The following is a 19086-nucleotide window of genomic DNA, read 5'->3' as shown; positions in this document are numbered from 1 at the left end:
CTGACCACTGTCACTTTAAGCATTAATAACTCTGGGATGCTTTTACTTATAAATTTGATTCCAAGATTGTTTTTTCATGACATATTCTACTTTATGGTAGTGGTAAATTTTCGCCGATACTTGCATCATTTCTTGGTGAAAAATTCTAAAATTTGATGAAAAATTTTAACATCAGAGGGCTTCAAAGTTCAGCAGCAATTTTCCAATTTTTCACAAAATTTTTAAAATCAGAATTTTTCAGGGACCAGTTCAGTTTTGAAGTGGATTTGAAGGGCCTTCATATTAGAAATACCCCATAAATGACCCAATTATAAAAACTGCTCCCCTCAAAGTATGCAAACTGACATTCAGTAAGTGTGTTAACCCTTTATGTGTTTCACAGGAATAGCAGCAAAGTGAAGGAGAAAATTCTAAATCTTCTTTTTTTACACTTGCATGTTCTTGTAGACTCAGTTTATGGTTATAGGAGAAAAAGCCCCCCAAAATTTGTAACCCAATTTCTCTCGAGTAAGGAAATACCTCATATGTGTATGTCAAGTGTTTGGCGGGCGCAGTAGAGGGCTCAGAAAGGAAGGAGCGACAATGGGATTTTGGAAAGTGAATTTTGCTGAAATGGTTTTTGGGGGGCATGTCACATTTAGAAAGCCCCTATGGTGCCAGAACAGCAGAAAACACCACATTGCATACCATTTTGGAAACTACACCCCTAAAGGCACGTAACAAGGGGTCCAGTTAGCCTTAACACTCCACAGGTGTTTGACGACTTTTCGTTAAAATCGGATGTGTAAATTAAAAAACATATTTTTTCACAAAAGTGCAGTTTTTCCCCCCAAATGTACCATTTTTACAAAGGGTAATGGGAGAAAATGCCCCCCAAAATTTGTAACCCCATCTCTTCTGAGTATGGAAATATGGACCCCCCCACATGTTACCCCATTTTGGAAACGACACCCCTCACAGAATTTAATAAGGGGTGCAGTGAGTATTTACAACACACTGGCGTTTGACAGATCTTTGGAACAGTGGGCTGTGCAAATGAAAAATAAAATTTTTCATTTTCACGGAACATTGTTCCTAAAATCTGTCAGACACCTGTGGGGCGTAAATGCTCACTGCACCCCTTAATACATTACGTGAGGGGTGTATTTTCCAAAATGGGGTCACATGTGGGGGGGTCCATTGTTCTGGCACTATGGGGGCTTTGTAAACACAAGTGGCCTTCAATTCCGGACAATTTTTCTCTTCAAAATCCCAATGGCGCTCCTTCTCTTCTGAGCATTGTAGTTTGCCAGCAGAGCACTTTACATCCACATATGGGGTATGTTCTTACTCAGAAGAATTGGGGTTACAAATTTTGGGGGGCTTTTTTCCTATTTTACCTTGTGAAAATGATAAATCTAGGGTAACACCAGCATTTTAGTGAAAATAATTTTTTTCTTCATTTTCCCATCCAATTTTAATGAAAATTTGTCAAACACCTGTGGGGTGTTAAGGCTCACTATACCCCTTGTCACGTTCCGTGAGGGGTGTAGTTTCCAAAATGGGGTCACATGTGGGTATTTATTTTTTTGCGTTATGTCAGAACCGCTGTAAAATCAGCCACCCCTGTGCAAGTCACCAATTTAGGCCTCAAATGTACATGGTGCGCTCTCACTCCTGAGCCTTGTTGTGCGCCCGCAGAGCATTTTACGCTCACAAATGGGGTATTTCCGTACTCGGGAGAAATTGCATTACACATTTTGGGGTCTTTTTTTTCCTTTTACTGCTTGTGAAAATAAAAAGTATGGGGCAACACTAGCATGTTAGTGTAAAAAAAAAAAAATGTTTACACTAACATGTTGGTGTGACCCCCAACTTTTCCTTTTCATAAAGGGTAAAAGGAGAAAAAGCCCCCCAAAATTTGTAGTGCAATTTCTCCTGAGTACGGAAATACCCCATATGTGGCCCTAAACTGTTTCCTTGAAATACGACAGGGCTCCAAAATGAGAGAGCGTCATGCGCATTTGAGGACTAAATTAGGGATTGCATAGGGGTGGACATAGGGGTATTCTACGCCAGTGATTCCCAAACAGGGTGCCTCCAGCTGTTGCTAAACTCCCAGCATGCCTGGACAGTCAGTGGCTGTCCAGAAATGCTGGGATTTGTTGTTTTGCAACAGCTGGAGTCTCCGTTTAGGAAACACTGCCGTACAATACGTTTTTCATTTTAATTGGGGGGGGGGGGGGGCAGTGTAAGGGGGGTGTATATGCAGTGTTTTGCCCTTTATTTTGTGTTAGTGTAGTGTATTGTAGTGTTTTTAGGGTACATCCGCACTGACGTGTTACAGTGAGTTTCCCGCTAGGAGTTTGCGCTGCGGCGAAAAATTTGCCACAGCCCCAACTTGAAGCAGGAAACTTACTGTAAACCTGCCAGTGTGAATGTACCCTGTACGTTCACATGGGGGGGGGGGGGGGGGGGACAAACCTCCAGCTGTTGCAAAACTACAACTCCCAGCATGTACTGGCAGAATGCTGGGAGTTGTACTTTTGCAACAGCTGGAGGCACACTGGTTGGAAAACCTTCAGTTAGGTTCTGTTACCTAACTCAGTATTTTCCAACCAGTGTGCCTCCAGCTGTTGCAAAACTACAACTCCATACATGTACTGATCGCCGAAGGGCATGCTAGGAGATGTAGTTATGCAACAGCTGGAGGTTACGCTACTACAACTCCCAGCATGCCGAGACAGATGTTTGGGCATGCTGGGATTTGCAGTTTTGCAACATCTGGAGGGCCACAGATTATAGACCACTGCACAGTGATCTCCAAACTGTGACCCTCCAGATGTTGCAAAACTACAAATCCCAGCATGCCCAGATAGCAAACAGCTGTTTGGGCATACTAGGAGTTGTAGTTTTGCAAGATCTGGAGGGATACAGTTTAGAGAACACTGTATAATGGTCTCAAACTGTAGCCCTCCATCTGTTGCAAAACTGCATATTCCAGCATGCCCAAACAGCTGTCTGGGCATGCTGGGAGTAGTAGTTTTGCAACATCTGGAGGGCTACAAGTTAGAGACCACAGTATAATGGTCTCAGTCTGTAGCCCTCCAGATGCTGCTAGGCAACTTACCGGCTTCCGTAGGATCCAGGGAGCCGTCCTCTTCTGCCGCACGACGTCACCGCCCGCCGATCTCCGTCGCCGCCCGCCGATCACTGTCGCCCGCAGCCTCCGGATTGGTAAGTGGATCTTCGGCGCCGGTCCCTGCCGGTTTCCCCATCCTGCCCTGCCTCTTGTGGGTGGGTAGGATGGGGAAAACCAAAGTAAACCCCCTCGCCCCCGATTTGCTATTGGTGGTCGCGTCTAGACCACCAATAGCAGGGATAGGAGGGGTGGCACCCCTGCCACCTCACTCCTATCCCTTCAGGGGGATCGTGGGTGTCTTAGACAACCACGATCCCCCTTATTTTCTGGGTCACCGGGTAACCATAGATCCGTAATGACCCGGAATCGGCGCAAATCGCAAGTGTGAATTCACTTGCGATTTGCGCCAATCGCCGACATGGGGGGGGTCTAATGACCCCCCTGGGCATTTGCACAGGGTGCCTGCTGATTGATATCAGCAGTCACCCCGGTCCGGTCCCCGCCACGTGGATACGCCCTTCGTCCTTAAGTACCAGGACGCAAGGGCGTATGCATACGCCCTTCGTCCCTAACAGGTTAAGTAAGAAGAACAATGAAGAGTTTTATTAGGTCACATTATGCAACTTTTCTTTGACTTGCACTTTTGTTATTGTAGTAGTTATAGAGAACAAAACAAGTCAGAGAAGATCCATTTACTAGATCTGTTTCTTATATTAATAATCACTTTTTCCTTTACACAACCATACAAATTTATTCCGGAGAAAATACAATCCCTAATTGTATTGTTTTAGAATATAGTGATGTAATGTTTTTTAAAGTTTTCTTTTTTAAGTAAAAAAACATAACATAATATTTATAAATTTGGTATTACCATAATTGTTGTATCGTACTTCCGTACTTCTTCAGGTGGTCTGAAGAAGTACGGAAGTACGATACAGCTGTTACCTCCATGCTGGCTCCCCGGTGTCTCTGCCATGTTACCTGTTTGACACCGTCTCCATGATTTTACACTATGGTTGAAGCACAATAAAGAAGTTGAAGCGTTTCCCTGGTGAGGGCAGTCTACTTTTCTTTTCATGTGGATTTTGAAGTTGTTCTGTTCTGGACTTAGCACCCAGAGAGGATACTTGCTTCATTCACCTCACCTGTTGCATGGCTATACAGCAGTGCCGGTTACTTTGCCATTTCTTTGATTACCATAATTGTACTGACCTGTTGGATAAGGCCGGGTTCATACTGTGCAAAATTCGCTGACGTAGTTTACACAGTGGGAATCCTGCCCAAAGTTAATCTGTGATTTTATTTAAAAAAAAATCACAATCATAAAAAGCCAGCCCTCTGACTATGTCAACAGAAAAATGCAAAAGCAAGTAGAACGAAGGGGAGAGACTCACTTGCCTCTTGCCACGTGCAAACATCTTCTCCAGTGAAAGACTTCTTTATTTTCGGTGCAACATCTCAATACGAACCGGGGACGCCAGAACAGACACAGGTAGCTGAAAGGACGATAGTTTCACACCCCTCTGGTGCTTCTTTAGACCACACCTACCCTGACATTGTTAGACAGGTATCGGGTATCAGTCATCAGATAAAAGTCAAAACAATAACTATATATAACTCAGGATAATTTAGGTCTAAATGATTGTTTAGACTTAACTTTTATATACATTATAATCGCATAATGTGAGTTCAAGTTGTATATTATTTATTTTATTTTATTTATTTATATAGTGCCTAAAAATTCTGCATCACTTACAATTATGGGGTACAAACAAAGACAAGTATCAGACATAATATTACACAATAACTATTCAAACAAGAGGTGTGGGGATATGTTGAGGATATGTTGAGGCCAATTAAAGAATGTTATAGGCCTGTCTGGAGAGATGTGTTTTTAGGCCATGTTTGAAACTATGGATGTTGTTGTTGAGTCTGAGGGATTGAGGGACAGCATTCCAGAGAACCGGTGCAGCACGAGTGAAGTCTTGGAGACGGGAGTGAGAAGTTTGGATTATAGAAGATGTTAGTGTGAGATCATTAGCAGATCATAGAGAATGTGTAGGATGGTAGAGAGAGATGAGAGAGGAGATGTAGGGAGGTGTAGCATTGTGGAGAGCTTTGTGTGTGAGACTGAGGATTTTGTACTGTATTCTGGACTGAATTGGTAACCAGTGTAGTGACTGGCACAGGGAGGAGGCGTCGGTGTAGCGGCTGGAGAGGAAGATGAGTCTGGCTGCGGCATTAAGGATGGACTGGAGAGGAGAGAGTTTGGGAAAGGAAGGCCTATTAGTAAAGAGTTGCAGTAGTCAAGGTGGGAGTGAATCAAAGCAATAATGAGAGTTTTAGCAGTTTCAGTAGTGAGAAACAGGTGGATTCTGGAAATCTGGAAATGTTTTTGAGATGCAGGTGACAAGAACGTGAAAGAGACTGAATATGGGGAGTAAAAGACAGATCAGAGTCAAGTATAACTCCAAGACAGCGAGCCTGGTGCCTGGGAGTTATGGTAGTCCCACATACCGAGATGGAAATGTCAGGGTTAGGTACAGTATCAGTTGATGGAGAAAAAACGAAGAAGTTCTGTTTTAGAAAGATGTAGTTTCAGATATAAAGAGGACATGATGTCTGAGACAGCAGAGAGACAGTCACTGGTATTCTGTAGGAGTGCAGGGGTGATGTTGGAGGAAGAGGTATAGAGTTGGGTGTCATCAGCATAGAGGTGGTACTGAAAACCAAATCTACTGATTGTTTTTCCAATAGGGGATGCGTAGAGTGAAAAGAGTAGAGGACCCAGGACTGATCCCTGGGGAACCCCGACAGCAAGGGGAAGAGGAGAAGAAGTAGAGCCAGAATACGAGACGCTAAAGGAGCGGCCAGAGAGATAGGTGGAAAACCAGGCGAGAGTAGAGTCCTTGAGACCGATGGAGCGTAGACTACTGAGGAGGAGTTGGTGATCCACAGTGTCAAAAGCCGCAGACAGGTCCAAGAGAATCAGTAAAGAGAAATTGCCATTTGATTTGGCCGTCAGAAGATCGTTAGTGACTTTGGTAGGGGCCGTTTCTGTGGTGTGAAGGGAGCGGAAACCACACTGTAAGGGGTAGAGAGTTCTCGGAGAGATAGCGGATAAGACCAAGTGTTCCAGGAGTTTGGAGATAAAGGGGAGATTTGAGACGGATTTTAGCAGGAATTTATAGAGCAGATAGTCTGAAGAAGTCTTAGTTTTCCTCCACAGATGTTCAGCACACCTAGAGCATCACCTGAGAAAGCGGGTTGTTAGCGTGTGCCAGGGTTGCTGCCGTCTGTGTCGAAGGTTCGTGTTTTAGGGGGTGCCATTTGATCCATGGTAGACTTTAGGGTGTCATGGTACTGTTTGGCTGCTAGATTAGGGCAGGAGAGAGAAGAGATTGGTGATAGTGAAGATTGTAGAATGTCTATAGATTGACTAGTGTTTATGGCACGCAGGTTTCTGTAAGTGTACAAGGTTGGAGTGTCTGGAAGAGTATCTATCTATCTCATATCTATCTATCTACAGTGGGGCAAAAATGTATTTGGTCAGCCACCAATTGTGCAAGTTGAGAGAGGCCTGGAATTTTCATCATTGGTATACCTCAACTATGAGAGAGATGATGAGAAAAAAAATCCATAAAAATAAAGAATTTATTTGCAAATTATGCTGGAAAATAAGTATTTGGTGACCTACAAACAAGCAAGATTTCTGGCTCTCACAGACCTGTAACTTCTTCTTTAAGAGTCTCCTATGTCCTCCACTCGTTACCTGTATTAATGGTACCTGTTTGAACTTGTTATCAGTATAAAAGACACCTGTCCACAACCTCAAACAGTCACACTCCAAACTCCACTATGGCCTAGACCAAAGAGCTGTCGAAGGACACCAGAAACAAAATTAAGACTGAATCTGCAATACACAAGCAGCTTGGTTGAAAGAAATCTACTGTGGGAGCAATTATTAGAAAATGGAAGACATACGAGACCACTGATAATTTCCCTTGATCTGGGGCTCCACGCAAGATCTCACCCCGTGGGGTCAAAATGATCCAAGAACGGTGAGTAACAAAGGCTACCATCAGTAACACACTACTCCGCCAGGACTCAAATCATGCAGTGCCAGACATGTCCCCCTGCTTAAGCCAGTACATGTCCGGGCCCATCTGAAGTTTGCTATAGAGCATTTGGATGATCCAGAAGAGGATTGGAAAAATGACATATGGTCAGATGAAACCAAAGTAGAACACTGGTAAAAACTCAACTTGTCGTGTTTAAAGGAGAAAGAATGCTAAGTTGCATTCAAAGAACGCCATACCTACTGTGAAGCATGGTGTGGAAACATCATGCTTTGGGGCTGTTTTTCTGCCAAGGGACCAGGACAACTGATCCGTGTAAAGGAAAGAATGAATGGGGCCATGTATCGTGAGATTTTGAGTGAAAACCTCCTTCCATCAGCAAGGGCATTGAAGATTAACCTCTTCAGGATGAAGGGCGTATGCATACACCCTGCATCCTGAGTTCTTAAGGATGGAGGGCGTATGGATATGCCCATGGGAATTCCGGTCCCCACTGCTAGCTGGTCGGGGACCGGACTGGGATGACTGCTGATATCTATCAGCAGGCATCCCGTGCATATGGCCAGGGGGGGCCCTGAGACCCCCCCCCCCATGCCGGCGATCGTCGGAAATCAGTTCATACCGACGATTTTCGGCGGATCCGGGTCATACCGGTGTCCGGTGACCTGGAAAATCAGGGGTCCCCCTGAAGGGATAGGAGTTAGGTGGCAGGGGTGCCACCCCTCCTATCCCTGCTATTGGTCATCAAGAAGCGACGACCAATAGCAGATCGGGGGTGGGGGGTTAAAGTTCTGTTCCCCCGTCCTGCCCACCGACGGTACTCCGGGCAAAACGAGGGAACTGTAGCATGACCGGCGGTGGTGGAGGTCCCTTACCTGATCGGCTGCGGCGGGCAGCGATGACGTGCGGTTCCCTTGTGGCTCCCTGGTGAAGACTAAGGAAGCTGTTGAGTAGTTGCCTAGCAACATCTGGGGGGGGGGGCTAAAGTTTGGAGACCACTATACAGTGCTCTCTAAACTGTAGCCCCCCATATGTTGCAGAACTACAACACCCAGCATGCCCAGACAGCCGTTTGGGCATGCTGGGATTTGTAGCTTTGCAAGTTTTAGAAGGCTGCAATTTGGAGATCACTTTGCAGTGATCTATAAACTGTAGTCCTCCAGATCTTGCAAAACTACAACTCCCAGCATGCCCAAACAGAAAACAGCTGTCTCGCCATGCTGGAAGTTGTAGTTGAGTACCTCCAACTGTTGCATAACTACATCTCCCAGCATGCAATTCAGTGATCAGTACATGCTGGGAGTTGTAGTTTTGCAACAGCTGGAGGCACCCTGGTTGGAAAATAATGAGTTAGGTAACAGAACCAGTGTGCCTCCAGCTGTTGCAAAAGTAGTTTTGCAACAGCTGGAGGTTTGCTCCCCCCATGTGAATGTACAGGGTACATTCACACAGGCAGGTTTACAGTAAGTTTCCTGCTTCAAGATTGAGCTGTGGCAAATTTTCTGCCACAGCGCAAACTCATAGCGGGAAACTCACTGTAAACCTGTGCCAGTGCGAATGTACCCTAAAAACACTACATTACACTAACACATAATAAAGGGTAAAACACTACATATACACCCCCTTACACTGTCCGGCAGTACATCGTACGGCAGTGTTTCCAAAACGGAGCTTCCAGCCGTTGCAAAACAACAACTCCCAGCATTTCTGGACAGCCATTGACTGTCCAGGCATGCTGGGAGTGTAGCAACTGCTGGAGGCACCCTGTTTGGGAATCACTGGCATAGAATACCCCTATGTCCACCCCTATGCAATCCCTATTTTAGTCCTCAAATGCGCATGGTGCTCTCTCACTTCGGAGCCCTGTCGTATTTCAAGGAAACAGTTTAGGGCCACATATGGAGTATTTCCGTACTCGGGAGAAATTGCACTAGAAATTTTGGGGGCTTTTTCTCCTTTTAACCCTTATGAAAAGGAAAAGTTGGGGTCTACATCAGCCGGTTAGTGTACACTAACATGCTGGTGTTGCCCCATATTTTTTATTTTCACAAGAGGTAAAAGGAAAAAAATACCCCCAAAATTAGTAACGCAATTTCTCCTGAGTACGGAAATACCCCATATGTGGGTGTAAAATGCTCTGCGGGCACACAACAAGGCTCAGGAGTGAGAGCGCACTATGTACATTTGAGGCCTAAATTGGTGATTTGCACAGGGGTGGCTGATTTTACAGCGGTTCTGACATAAACTCAAAAAAGAAAATACCCACATGCAACCCCATTTTGGAAACTAAACCCCTCACGGAACATAACAAGGGGTAGTGAGCTTTAACACCCCACAGGTGTTTGACGAATTTTCGGTAAATTTGGATGGGAAAATGAAAAAAAATATATTTTTTTTACTAAAATGTTACCCTAAATTTTTCATTTTCACAAGGGAAAATAGGAAATAAGCCACACAAAATTTGTAACCACATTTCTTCTGAGTATTTACATACCCCATATGTGGATGTAAAGTGCTCTGCAGGCGAACTACAATGCTCAGAAGAGAAGGAGTACCATTAGGATTTTGAAGAAAAATTACAAAGCCCCCATAGTGCCAGAACAATGGACCCCCCCCCCATGTGACCCCATCTTGGAAACTACACCCCTCACAGAATGTAGTAAGGGGTGCAGTGAGCATTTACCCCCCCCCCCACAGGTGTCTGACAGATTTTTGGAACAGTGGTCTGTGAAAATGAAAAATGTAATTTTTCACTTGCACAGCCCACTGTTTCAAAGATCTGTCAAACACCAGTGGGGTGTAAATACTCACTGCACCCTCCTTATTAAATTCTGCGGGGGGTGTAGTTTCCAAAATGGGGTGACATGTGGTGGGGGGGGGTCCACTGTTCTGGCACCACGGGGGGGGGGCTTTGTAAATGCACAAGGCCCCGACTTCTATTCCAACCAAATTCTCTCTCCATAATCCTTCTCTTCTGAGCATTGTAGTGCGCCAGCAGAGCACTTGACATCCACACACGGGGTATTTCCATACTCAGAAGAAATGGGGTTACAAATTTTGGGGGGCATTTTCTCCTATTACCCCTTGTAGAAATGTAAAATTTTGGGAAAAAATGCATTTTTGTTAAAAAAAAAAATGTAATTTACACGTCCAACTTTATCGAAAAGTCGTCAAACACCTGTGGGGTATTAAGGCTCACTGTACCCCTTGTTACGTTCCCTGAGGGGTGTAGTCTCCAAAAGAGTATGCCATGTGGGGGTTTTCTTGCTGTTCTGGCACCATAGGGGCTTCCTAAATGTGACATGCCTCCCAAAAACATTTCAGAAAAACTCACTCTCCAAAATCCCATTGTCCCTCCTTCCCTTCTGAGCCCTCTACTGCGCCCGCCGAACATTTCACATACACATATGAGGTATTTCCTTACTCAAAAGAAATTGGGTTACAAATTTTAGGAAGATTTTTCTCCTTTTACCCCTTGTAAAAATTCAAAAACTGGGTTTACAAGAACATGCGAGTGTAAAAAATGACAATTTTAAATTTTCTCCTTCACTTTGCTGCTATTCCTGTTAAACACCTAAAGGGTTAACACACTTACTGAATGTCATTTTGAATACTTTGAGGGGTACAGTTTTTATAATGGGGTCATTTTAGGGGTATTTCTAATATGAAGGCCCCTCAAATCCACTTCAAAACTGAACTGGTCCCTGAAAAATTCAGATTTAGAAAATTTTGTGAAAAATTGGAAAATTGCTGCTATACTTTGAAGCCCTCTGGTGTCTTCCAAAAGTAAAAACATGTCAACTTTATGATGGAAACACAAAGTAGACCTATTGTATATGTGAATCAATATATAATTTATTTGGGATTTCCATTTTCCTTATAAGCAGAGAATTTCAAATTTTTCATCAAATTTCAAATTTTTCATCAAATTTCAAATTTTTCTCCATGAAATGATACAAGTATAGACAAAATTTTACCACTAACATAAAGTAGAATATGTCACGAAAAACATTCTAGGAATCAGAATGAAAAGTAAAAACATACCAGAGTTATTAATGCTTAAAGTGACAGTGGTCAGATTTACAAAAAAGGCCTGCGTCCTTAAGGTGAAAATGAACTACGTCCATAAGGGGTTAAACATGGCAGGGTCTTTCAGCATGATAATGATTCCAATCACACCACCCGGGCAACAAAGGAGTGGCTTTGTAAGAAGCATTTCAAGGTTCACTAGTGGCCTAGCCAGTCTCCAGATCTAAACCCCATAGAAAATCTTTGGAGGGAGTTGAAAGTCCATGTTGCCCAGCAACAGCCCCAAAACATCACTGCTCTAGAGGAGATCTGTATGGAGGAATGGGCCAAATACCAGCAACAGTGTGTGAAAAACTTGTGAAGATTTACAGAAAACGTTTGACCTCTGTCATTGCCAACAAAGGGTATATAACAAAGTATTGAGATGAACTTTTGTTATCGACCAAATACTTATTTTCCACTATAATTAGCAAATAAATTCTTTAAATAATTTTTTTCTCATTCTGTCTCTCATAGTTGAGGTATATCTATGATGAAAATTACAGGCCTCTCTCATCTTTTTAAGTGGGAGAACGTGCACAATTGGTGGCTGACTAAATACATTTTTGCCAACTGTATCTCATATCTATCTATCAATCTTCCTACAGCTACAGTGGTGGGGAAAAAAAATTAAAAATAATATATATATATATATATATATATATATATATATACTTTTTTTTTTTTTTTTACAGTCCAAAATAGACCAATCCTTAGGTTATGTGCATACAAACGGAACCTTTTTCCAAGAAGATTTTATGCACAAACCAAACAAAAAATGTTAACTTTTTTCGATTTATCGTTGTCTGTGCTCACGCTTGGAAATATGGGTCTGGGTTTAATACGAGGAGTTTGACCTGCAAACAGATATACATTGTAGCTGAAATCTATGTCAAATCTGAGCTGTCACATATTTCTAAGGCCATGTTCACATGGTGTAAAATGTGCGGAATGTCCGTATGGAAAACTCGAGCAGACATTCTGCGCATTTGAAAAATCTGTCAGGAACCAGGACCACTCAGAGCTGCACAGTGTCATAGACGGCAATGCATTGTCGAGCAAAATTTGCAAAAAGAATAAACTTAGTCTATTCTTTTTGCAGACGCTGGAATCGGGATTCAGAAATGTCCGTGTGGAATAGTCCTGCTGAATTCTACACAAACATTATGTCTTGTGAACTAATCTTAAGGCTGTCTCAGAAGGGCCGTATGAAACGCCTTATTATAATCCATGATTTTACTAAAACAAGGAGTAGGATTAAAGCAGAGAAAAAACTATATTAAAAGATTTGTGTTTATTTTTTTCTTTTGGGCTTAGACCTGGTTTTGGTAAAAATACTGACCTAAATAAGTGACAAAATACTGTATGAGCGCAAAGACTAATGCTGATATCTGTCTTATATTCCTCTATATTTCTTTCTGTTTGTACAGTTCCAGTGAGACTTTCTGGAGGAGTCACTGAATGTGAAGGGTTAATAGAAGTGAAATATAAAGAAGAATGGAGAGGAGTTTATGGAGAAGAAGAGAATATCACTTCTGTGGTCTGTAGACAGCTGGGATGTGTCACCCCGAATATACAGCATCATGTGACCACAGGAGATACATTTGTGAATGATGTCAGGAGAGATTTGGATGTAAATTGTGCAGGAGAAGAGTCGTCCTTATCACAATGTCAATATAAATCAGACAATCAATTATATAGTTCTGCAATTCTGATAGGAGTGAGATGTTCAGGTAAGAGAAATGTCTTCTTGTCTCTATGATCCCTCGTCACACATCACACAGCATTATACCTGGTAACATGTACAATACCTGCAGCTCCACCTAGTGACAGGATGACCCCAGATATCACATGTGCAGCCGCTTCATATATATCAGATATCACATCTGCAGCCGCTTCATACATATATCAGATATCACATGTTCAGCCGCTTCATATATATCAGATACCACATGTGCAGCCTCTTCATATATATCAGATATCACATGTGCAGCCTCTTCATATATATCAGATATCACATGTTCAGCCGCTTCATATATATCAGATATCACATGTGCAGCCTCTTCATATATATCAGATATCACATGTGCAGCCTCTTCATATATATCAGATATCACATGTTCAGCCGCTTCATATATATCAGATATCACATGTGCAGCCGCTTCATATATATCAGATATCACATGTTCAGCCGCTTCATATATATCAGATATCACATGTGCAGCCGCTTCATATATATCAGATATCACATGTGCAGCCTCTTCATATATATCAGATATCACATGTGCAGCCTCTTCATATATATCAGATATCACATGTTCAGCCGCTTCATATATATCAGATATCACATGTGCAGCCTCTTCATATATATATCAGATATCACATGTGCAGCCTCTTCATATATATATCAGATATCACATGTGCAGCCGCTTCATATATATCAGATATCACATGTGCAGCCGCTTCAAATATATCAGATATCACATGTTCAGCCTCTTCATATATATCAGATATCACATGTGCGGCCGCTTCATATATATCAGATATCACATGTGCAGCTGCTTCATATATATATATCAGATATCACATGTGCAGCCGCTTCATATATATCAGATATCACATGTGCAGCCTCTTCATATATATCATATATCACATGTTCAGCCGCTTCATATATATCAGATATCACATGTGCGGCCGCTTCATATATATCAGATATCACATGTGCAGCCGCTTCATACATATATCAGATATCACATGTGCGGCCGCTTCATATATATATCAGATATCACATGTGCAGCCGCTTCATATATATGAGATATCACATGTTCAGCCGCTTCATATATATCAGATATCACATGTGCGGCCGCTTCATATATATCAGATATCACATGTGCAGCTGCTTCATATATATATCAGATATCACATGTGCGGCCGCTTCATATATATCAGATATCACATGTGCAGCCGCTTCATATAGATCAGATATCACATGTGCAGCCTCTTCATAAATATATATCAGATATCACATGTGCAGCCGCTTCATATATATCAGATATCACATGTGCAGCTGCTTCATATATATATATATATATATCAGATATCACATGTGCAGCCGCTTCATATATATCAGATATCACATGTGCAGCCGCTTCATATAGATCAGATATCCCATGTGCAGCCTCTTCATAAATATATATCAGATATCACATGTGCAGCCGCTTCATATATATCAGATATCACATGTGCAGCCTCTTCATATATATATCAGATATCACATGTGCAGCCTCTTCATATATATATCAGATATCACATGTGCAGCCGCTTCATATATATCAGATATCACATGTGCATCCGCTTCATATATATCAGATATCACATGTGCAGCCGCTTCATATATATCAGATATCACATGTGCAGCCGCTTCATATATATCAGATATCACATGTGCAGCCGCTTCATATATATCATATATCACATGTGCAGACGCTTCATATAGATCATGTGGTAGCCCCTGGGGGGTGTATGGTGGTGGTATGGTATCAGTATATGAGGGGTTAATGTTAACCCTGGATTTCGTGACTCCAGGCTGAGGGCTGTTATGCTGAGGCTATGCTCCGGCCTATCGCCGCCCTTCCCAGAAACGACAGGTGCATGAAATGACTGAAGGTCCACAAGGAGATTGAACTTGAACTTGAACAACTTTACTTAAGTGCTTGCGATACATCCAAGGCACAGTAACAGTCTCGTACAAACAGTCCTTTAAGTTGCGTAGTGACTGACAATTGTTGCGGACCTTGATATTTATACAGTCTCTAAATTTAGGGTAGATATTTGCAGATCCGCCCGGATTTAGGGGTATGATTAGGTCCGGTGATGCTGCAGAGTGTCTGGGAATTGATACACTCTATATTTTGAATGATTCGGCAGTTGCCACAACGCTCGGGCCTAACTAACTGCGAGAATAGCTGTAGAGATGCTTCTTGCTTGGCAGCCAGGAACAAGAGCTGCTTACTGCTTGGTTGCGCAGGAACATGAGAGTGAGAAGATGGCCGCCGCTCCCTTAAATGGGCAGGGTGAATCTGATTGGTCCGAACACCTGTCATTCACCATTACAGAGGGTAATGGGATTGCTTACGTCACAGGGCCTCCAAAGGTCCTTAAGCAGAATACCATAGAGTTTACTCAGTCATGTGACCCGCAGGTCCTGCAACGCCACGGAACAGGTAATTAACCATTTATTTACATATATATTACCCTATTTAGCTTAACCTTACATAAATTACTAGTCTATGAGCTAGAATAGAGGCGACAAGGGGTAAACTATATTACAGGGATCCCTACGTCCTAGGGACTCTGGCTATGGGGACCCACAAACATATAAGTACCGCATCAGATGCGGGACTGGGACACCACAAACCCCTTTACTTAAGATAAGTCGGCCTCAATGTCTGTCCCCTGAGACAGAGGGACTAGGACTAGAACAGGATGCTATAGAACAGGATGATCTGTACTTCTGCTTTACATCCTAAATCGACTAATCACATTTACATTATTTTGATACCTCTAGTATCTGGATTAGACAATTAGAAATTTATCTGGACATATAATGCTATCTAGACATTTAATGCTTATTGTACATTTGAAGCTTACTAGACAATTAGGCAGCTATCTGACATGTAGTTGCTAGCTCCTAAGACACTTTATTAGCTCTCTATACATTTTTCATGAGGCTAAACTGAACATTAGCACATACTTTTATACATAAGGCTAACTAGACATTAGTACAGCTCTCTATAAAGTTAGCTTCAAGCTGACTAGGCATTTGTATTATCTCACACATTCTATTTGCCAACAATAAGTTACCTGTTAGTTAGTACACGAAAAGTATACTGGCTAGCCCTAAGCTAGGTCACAGTAAGGGTGGCTGCTAGGGTCTATCGACTACACTATACTTATCCCTAGAGCACTTTCAAAACCACTTACTAGGTTATTCTTAGAATTACGTGTTTATTTCTATATTTGCAAGAGCACCTACTGGCCAGGCAGAGCATCTCACACACGCAATGAATGAAGGAAAGAAGAAGTGAACCTAAAAGTGGCAGGAATTGGGTATCAATATGCTAGAATTCCTAAGTGTTTTCTTTAAGTAAGATATTTGCTTTGATTTATGTACTAGAAAATTTTGAAGTAGTACATTTAACCCCTTAAGGACCCGGGCTTTTTCCGTTTTTTCATTTTCAATTTTTCCTCCTTAACTTTAAAAAATCATAACTCTTTAAAATTTTCACCTAAAATTCAATATGATGGCTTATTTTTTGCGTCACTAATTCTAATTTGTAATGACATTAGTCATTTTACCCAAAAATCTACGGTGAAACGGGAAAAAAAATCAATGTGCGATAAAATCAATGAAAAAACACTATTTTGTAAGTTTTGGGGGCTTCCGTTTTTACGCAGTACATTATTTGGCAAAAATGATACCTTATCTTTATTATGTAGGTCCATATGGTTAAAATGATACCCTACTTGTAGAGGTTTGATTTTGTATCACTTCAGAAAAAAATCATGAATACATGCAGGAAAATGTATATGTTTAAAATGGTCATCTTCTGACCCCTATAACTTTTTTATTTTTCTGTGTTCAGGGTGCTATGAGGGCTCATATTTGTGCCATGATCTGAAGTTTTTAGCAGTACCATTTTTGTTCTGATTGACTTTTTAATCACTTTTTATTCACTTTTTTGTGGTATAAAAAGTGATAAAAAAATGCGCTATTTTGGACTTTGGATTTTTTTTTGCGCGTACGCCATTGAACGTGCGGTTTAAAAAGCGGTATATTTTTATAATTTGGACATTTCTGCACGCGGCGATACCACATATGTTTATTTTTATTATTATTTAGACTGTGTTTTTTTTTATTCTTGGAAATGCCGGTTGATTCAAACTTTTATTAGGGGAAGGGATAATTGAAAGGGTTAATGATTTTTTTTACACTTTTCTTATGCAATATTATAGCTCCTATAGGGAGCTATAACATTGCATGTACTGATCTTTTACACTGATTGATCCATCTCCATAGGAATGGATCAATCAGTGTTTTCGGCGATTGAATTCTCAAGCCTGGATCTCAGGCTTGAAGCATTCAATCAGCGATCGGACTGCAGGAAGGAAGGTAAGAGACCTTCCTCCTGTGCTGCAGCTGTTCGGGATGCCGTGATTATACCGCGGCGATCCTGATCAGCTCCCTGAGCTAACCGGCAACTTTCACTTTTGTTTTTAGCCGCGCGGCTCAGTTTTGAGCGCACGACTAAAGGGTTAATAGCGTGCGGCACTGCGATCAGTGCCGCGCGCTATTAGAGGCGGGTCCCGTCTTCACTATGACGCCGGGCCCACCGCGATATGATGCGGGGTCAACGTGTGACGCCGCGTTATATCGCAGGACTGTGACCAAGGACGTACCCATTCGTCCTGGGTCCTTAAGAGGTTAAGTGGGTAAGCTAGAGTACTGAAAAGTGATTGGTAGAGCATTGAAGTGAGTTATCAAAGGTACTATGTGTGCAAGTACTAAATGTGATTCTTGGTACCTGATGGGTAGTTTGCCCTGTGTAGTCCTTTGAGACCGTCGCAACACCACCTCCGAGTCATCAGGAGTTCCTTCACTTGAGGATTCTTCAAGAGCTTCAGTCCCTGAGGGACCAGCTGGAGAGCTGGGGACAGAACCCATAACTTCGGTTGGACTGGAGGGTTCCCTGAAGGCAGGTGGAGTAGGGGCATCAAGATCTGGAGCGATCACAGGAGTAGGAACGATGACCGGTGAAGCAACCAATGGTGGTTGACAGGGAGCAACATCTTTTTACAACTGGTTAGGTGGACCATCTACTGACAACTCTATGGGCGGAGCGACCAGCAGGGGCTGGCTGGATGGAGCTGGAAACTGTATACCCCAATACATGGTAGGCTGCTGAGATGGGAACAAAGGAACGTCCATAGTGGGATGAATTCCTCCCCCCGGCACATATTCTCTCACTGGCCTTGTTAGAGGTGGTGTAGACGTATCAGGAGGAGTAGAAGGAGATGGTCCAAGCATATCTTCTTTCAGGCACGCCTTTATCCTATCTCTGTTGACCACCTGTGGCTCGAACCCATCTTTCTGTATCTTGTACACATCCGTTTTGGGATAAGGAACTGCAGTTATAGTGTATGGTTCCGTTTCCCACAACGAGTCCAATTTATGGGTCCTAGGAAATTTTCTGAGCCACACTTTATCTCCAAGCTTCAAAGGCTGAGCCGAAGCATGTCGATTATAATCCTTCTGCTGGCGTTCATGAACTTCACTCATCTTCTCAACGATGTCCTTGGCTTCTTCAATTCTTCGTCGGTGCTCTGACACCCAACCTTGAGAAGCCTGAGGAGAATTGTTGAAGGGTGCCTGTAACCCGAAGGTTCGATCCTTTGGCAATTGGCTGTGTCGGCCCATCATCAAGAAAAAAGGCGTATACCCCGTAGAGCAGTGCACAGTGTTGTTGTAAATTTCCAGGAGTTCAGACAACAGCCTAGGCCACTCTTCGTGCTTCGAGACAGAGGCTGCTCTGAGCATTTGGATGAACACTTGATTGATCCTCTCGCAGAGCCCATTTCCTTGAGGGTGGTAAGCTGTTGTCCGGAGCTTCGTGCAATCATGCAACCGGCAAAGCTCCTTGAACAACTGGGCTTCAAGGGCAGTTCCCCGATCCGTGAGGACTGTCTTGGCGGTAAGATCCTTAACGGGGACCATGACCACCCACTTGGAATAATGATCCACCATTGTTAGTGCATGAC

General features: G+C 42.6%; 1 protein-coding gene across 1 annotated transcript in view; it reads left to right on the top strand.

The window, feature by feature from the left end:
- LOC130294941 (antigen WC1.1-like) overlaps positions 1 to 19086 on the top strand; it is a 79076-nt gene that overhangs the window by 14487 nt on the left and 45503 nt on the right. The window contains exon 2 of the mRNA XM_056545097.1: positions 12699 to 13001. Within this exon, the coding sequence (XP_056401072.1) occupies positions 12699 to 13001 (303 nt within the window). The remainder of the gene's footprint in view (positions 1 to 12698; positions 13002 to 19086) is intronic.

This window comes from Hyla sarda, chromosome 11, assembly GCF_029499605.1.
Source record: "Hyla sarda isolate aHylSar1 chromosome 11, aHylSar1.hap1, whole genome shotgun sequence".
Lineage (NCBI taxonomy): Eukaryota > Metazoa > Chordata > Amphibia > Anura > Hylidae > Hyla > Hyla sarda.
Note: the sequence above shows the minus strand (reverse complement) of the source record. Positions and strands in the feature narration are given on the sequence as shown.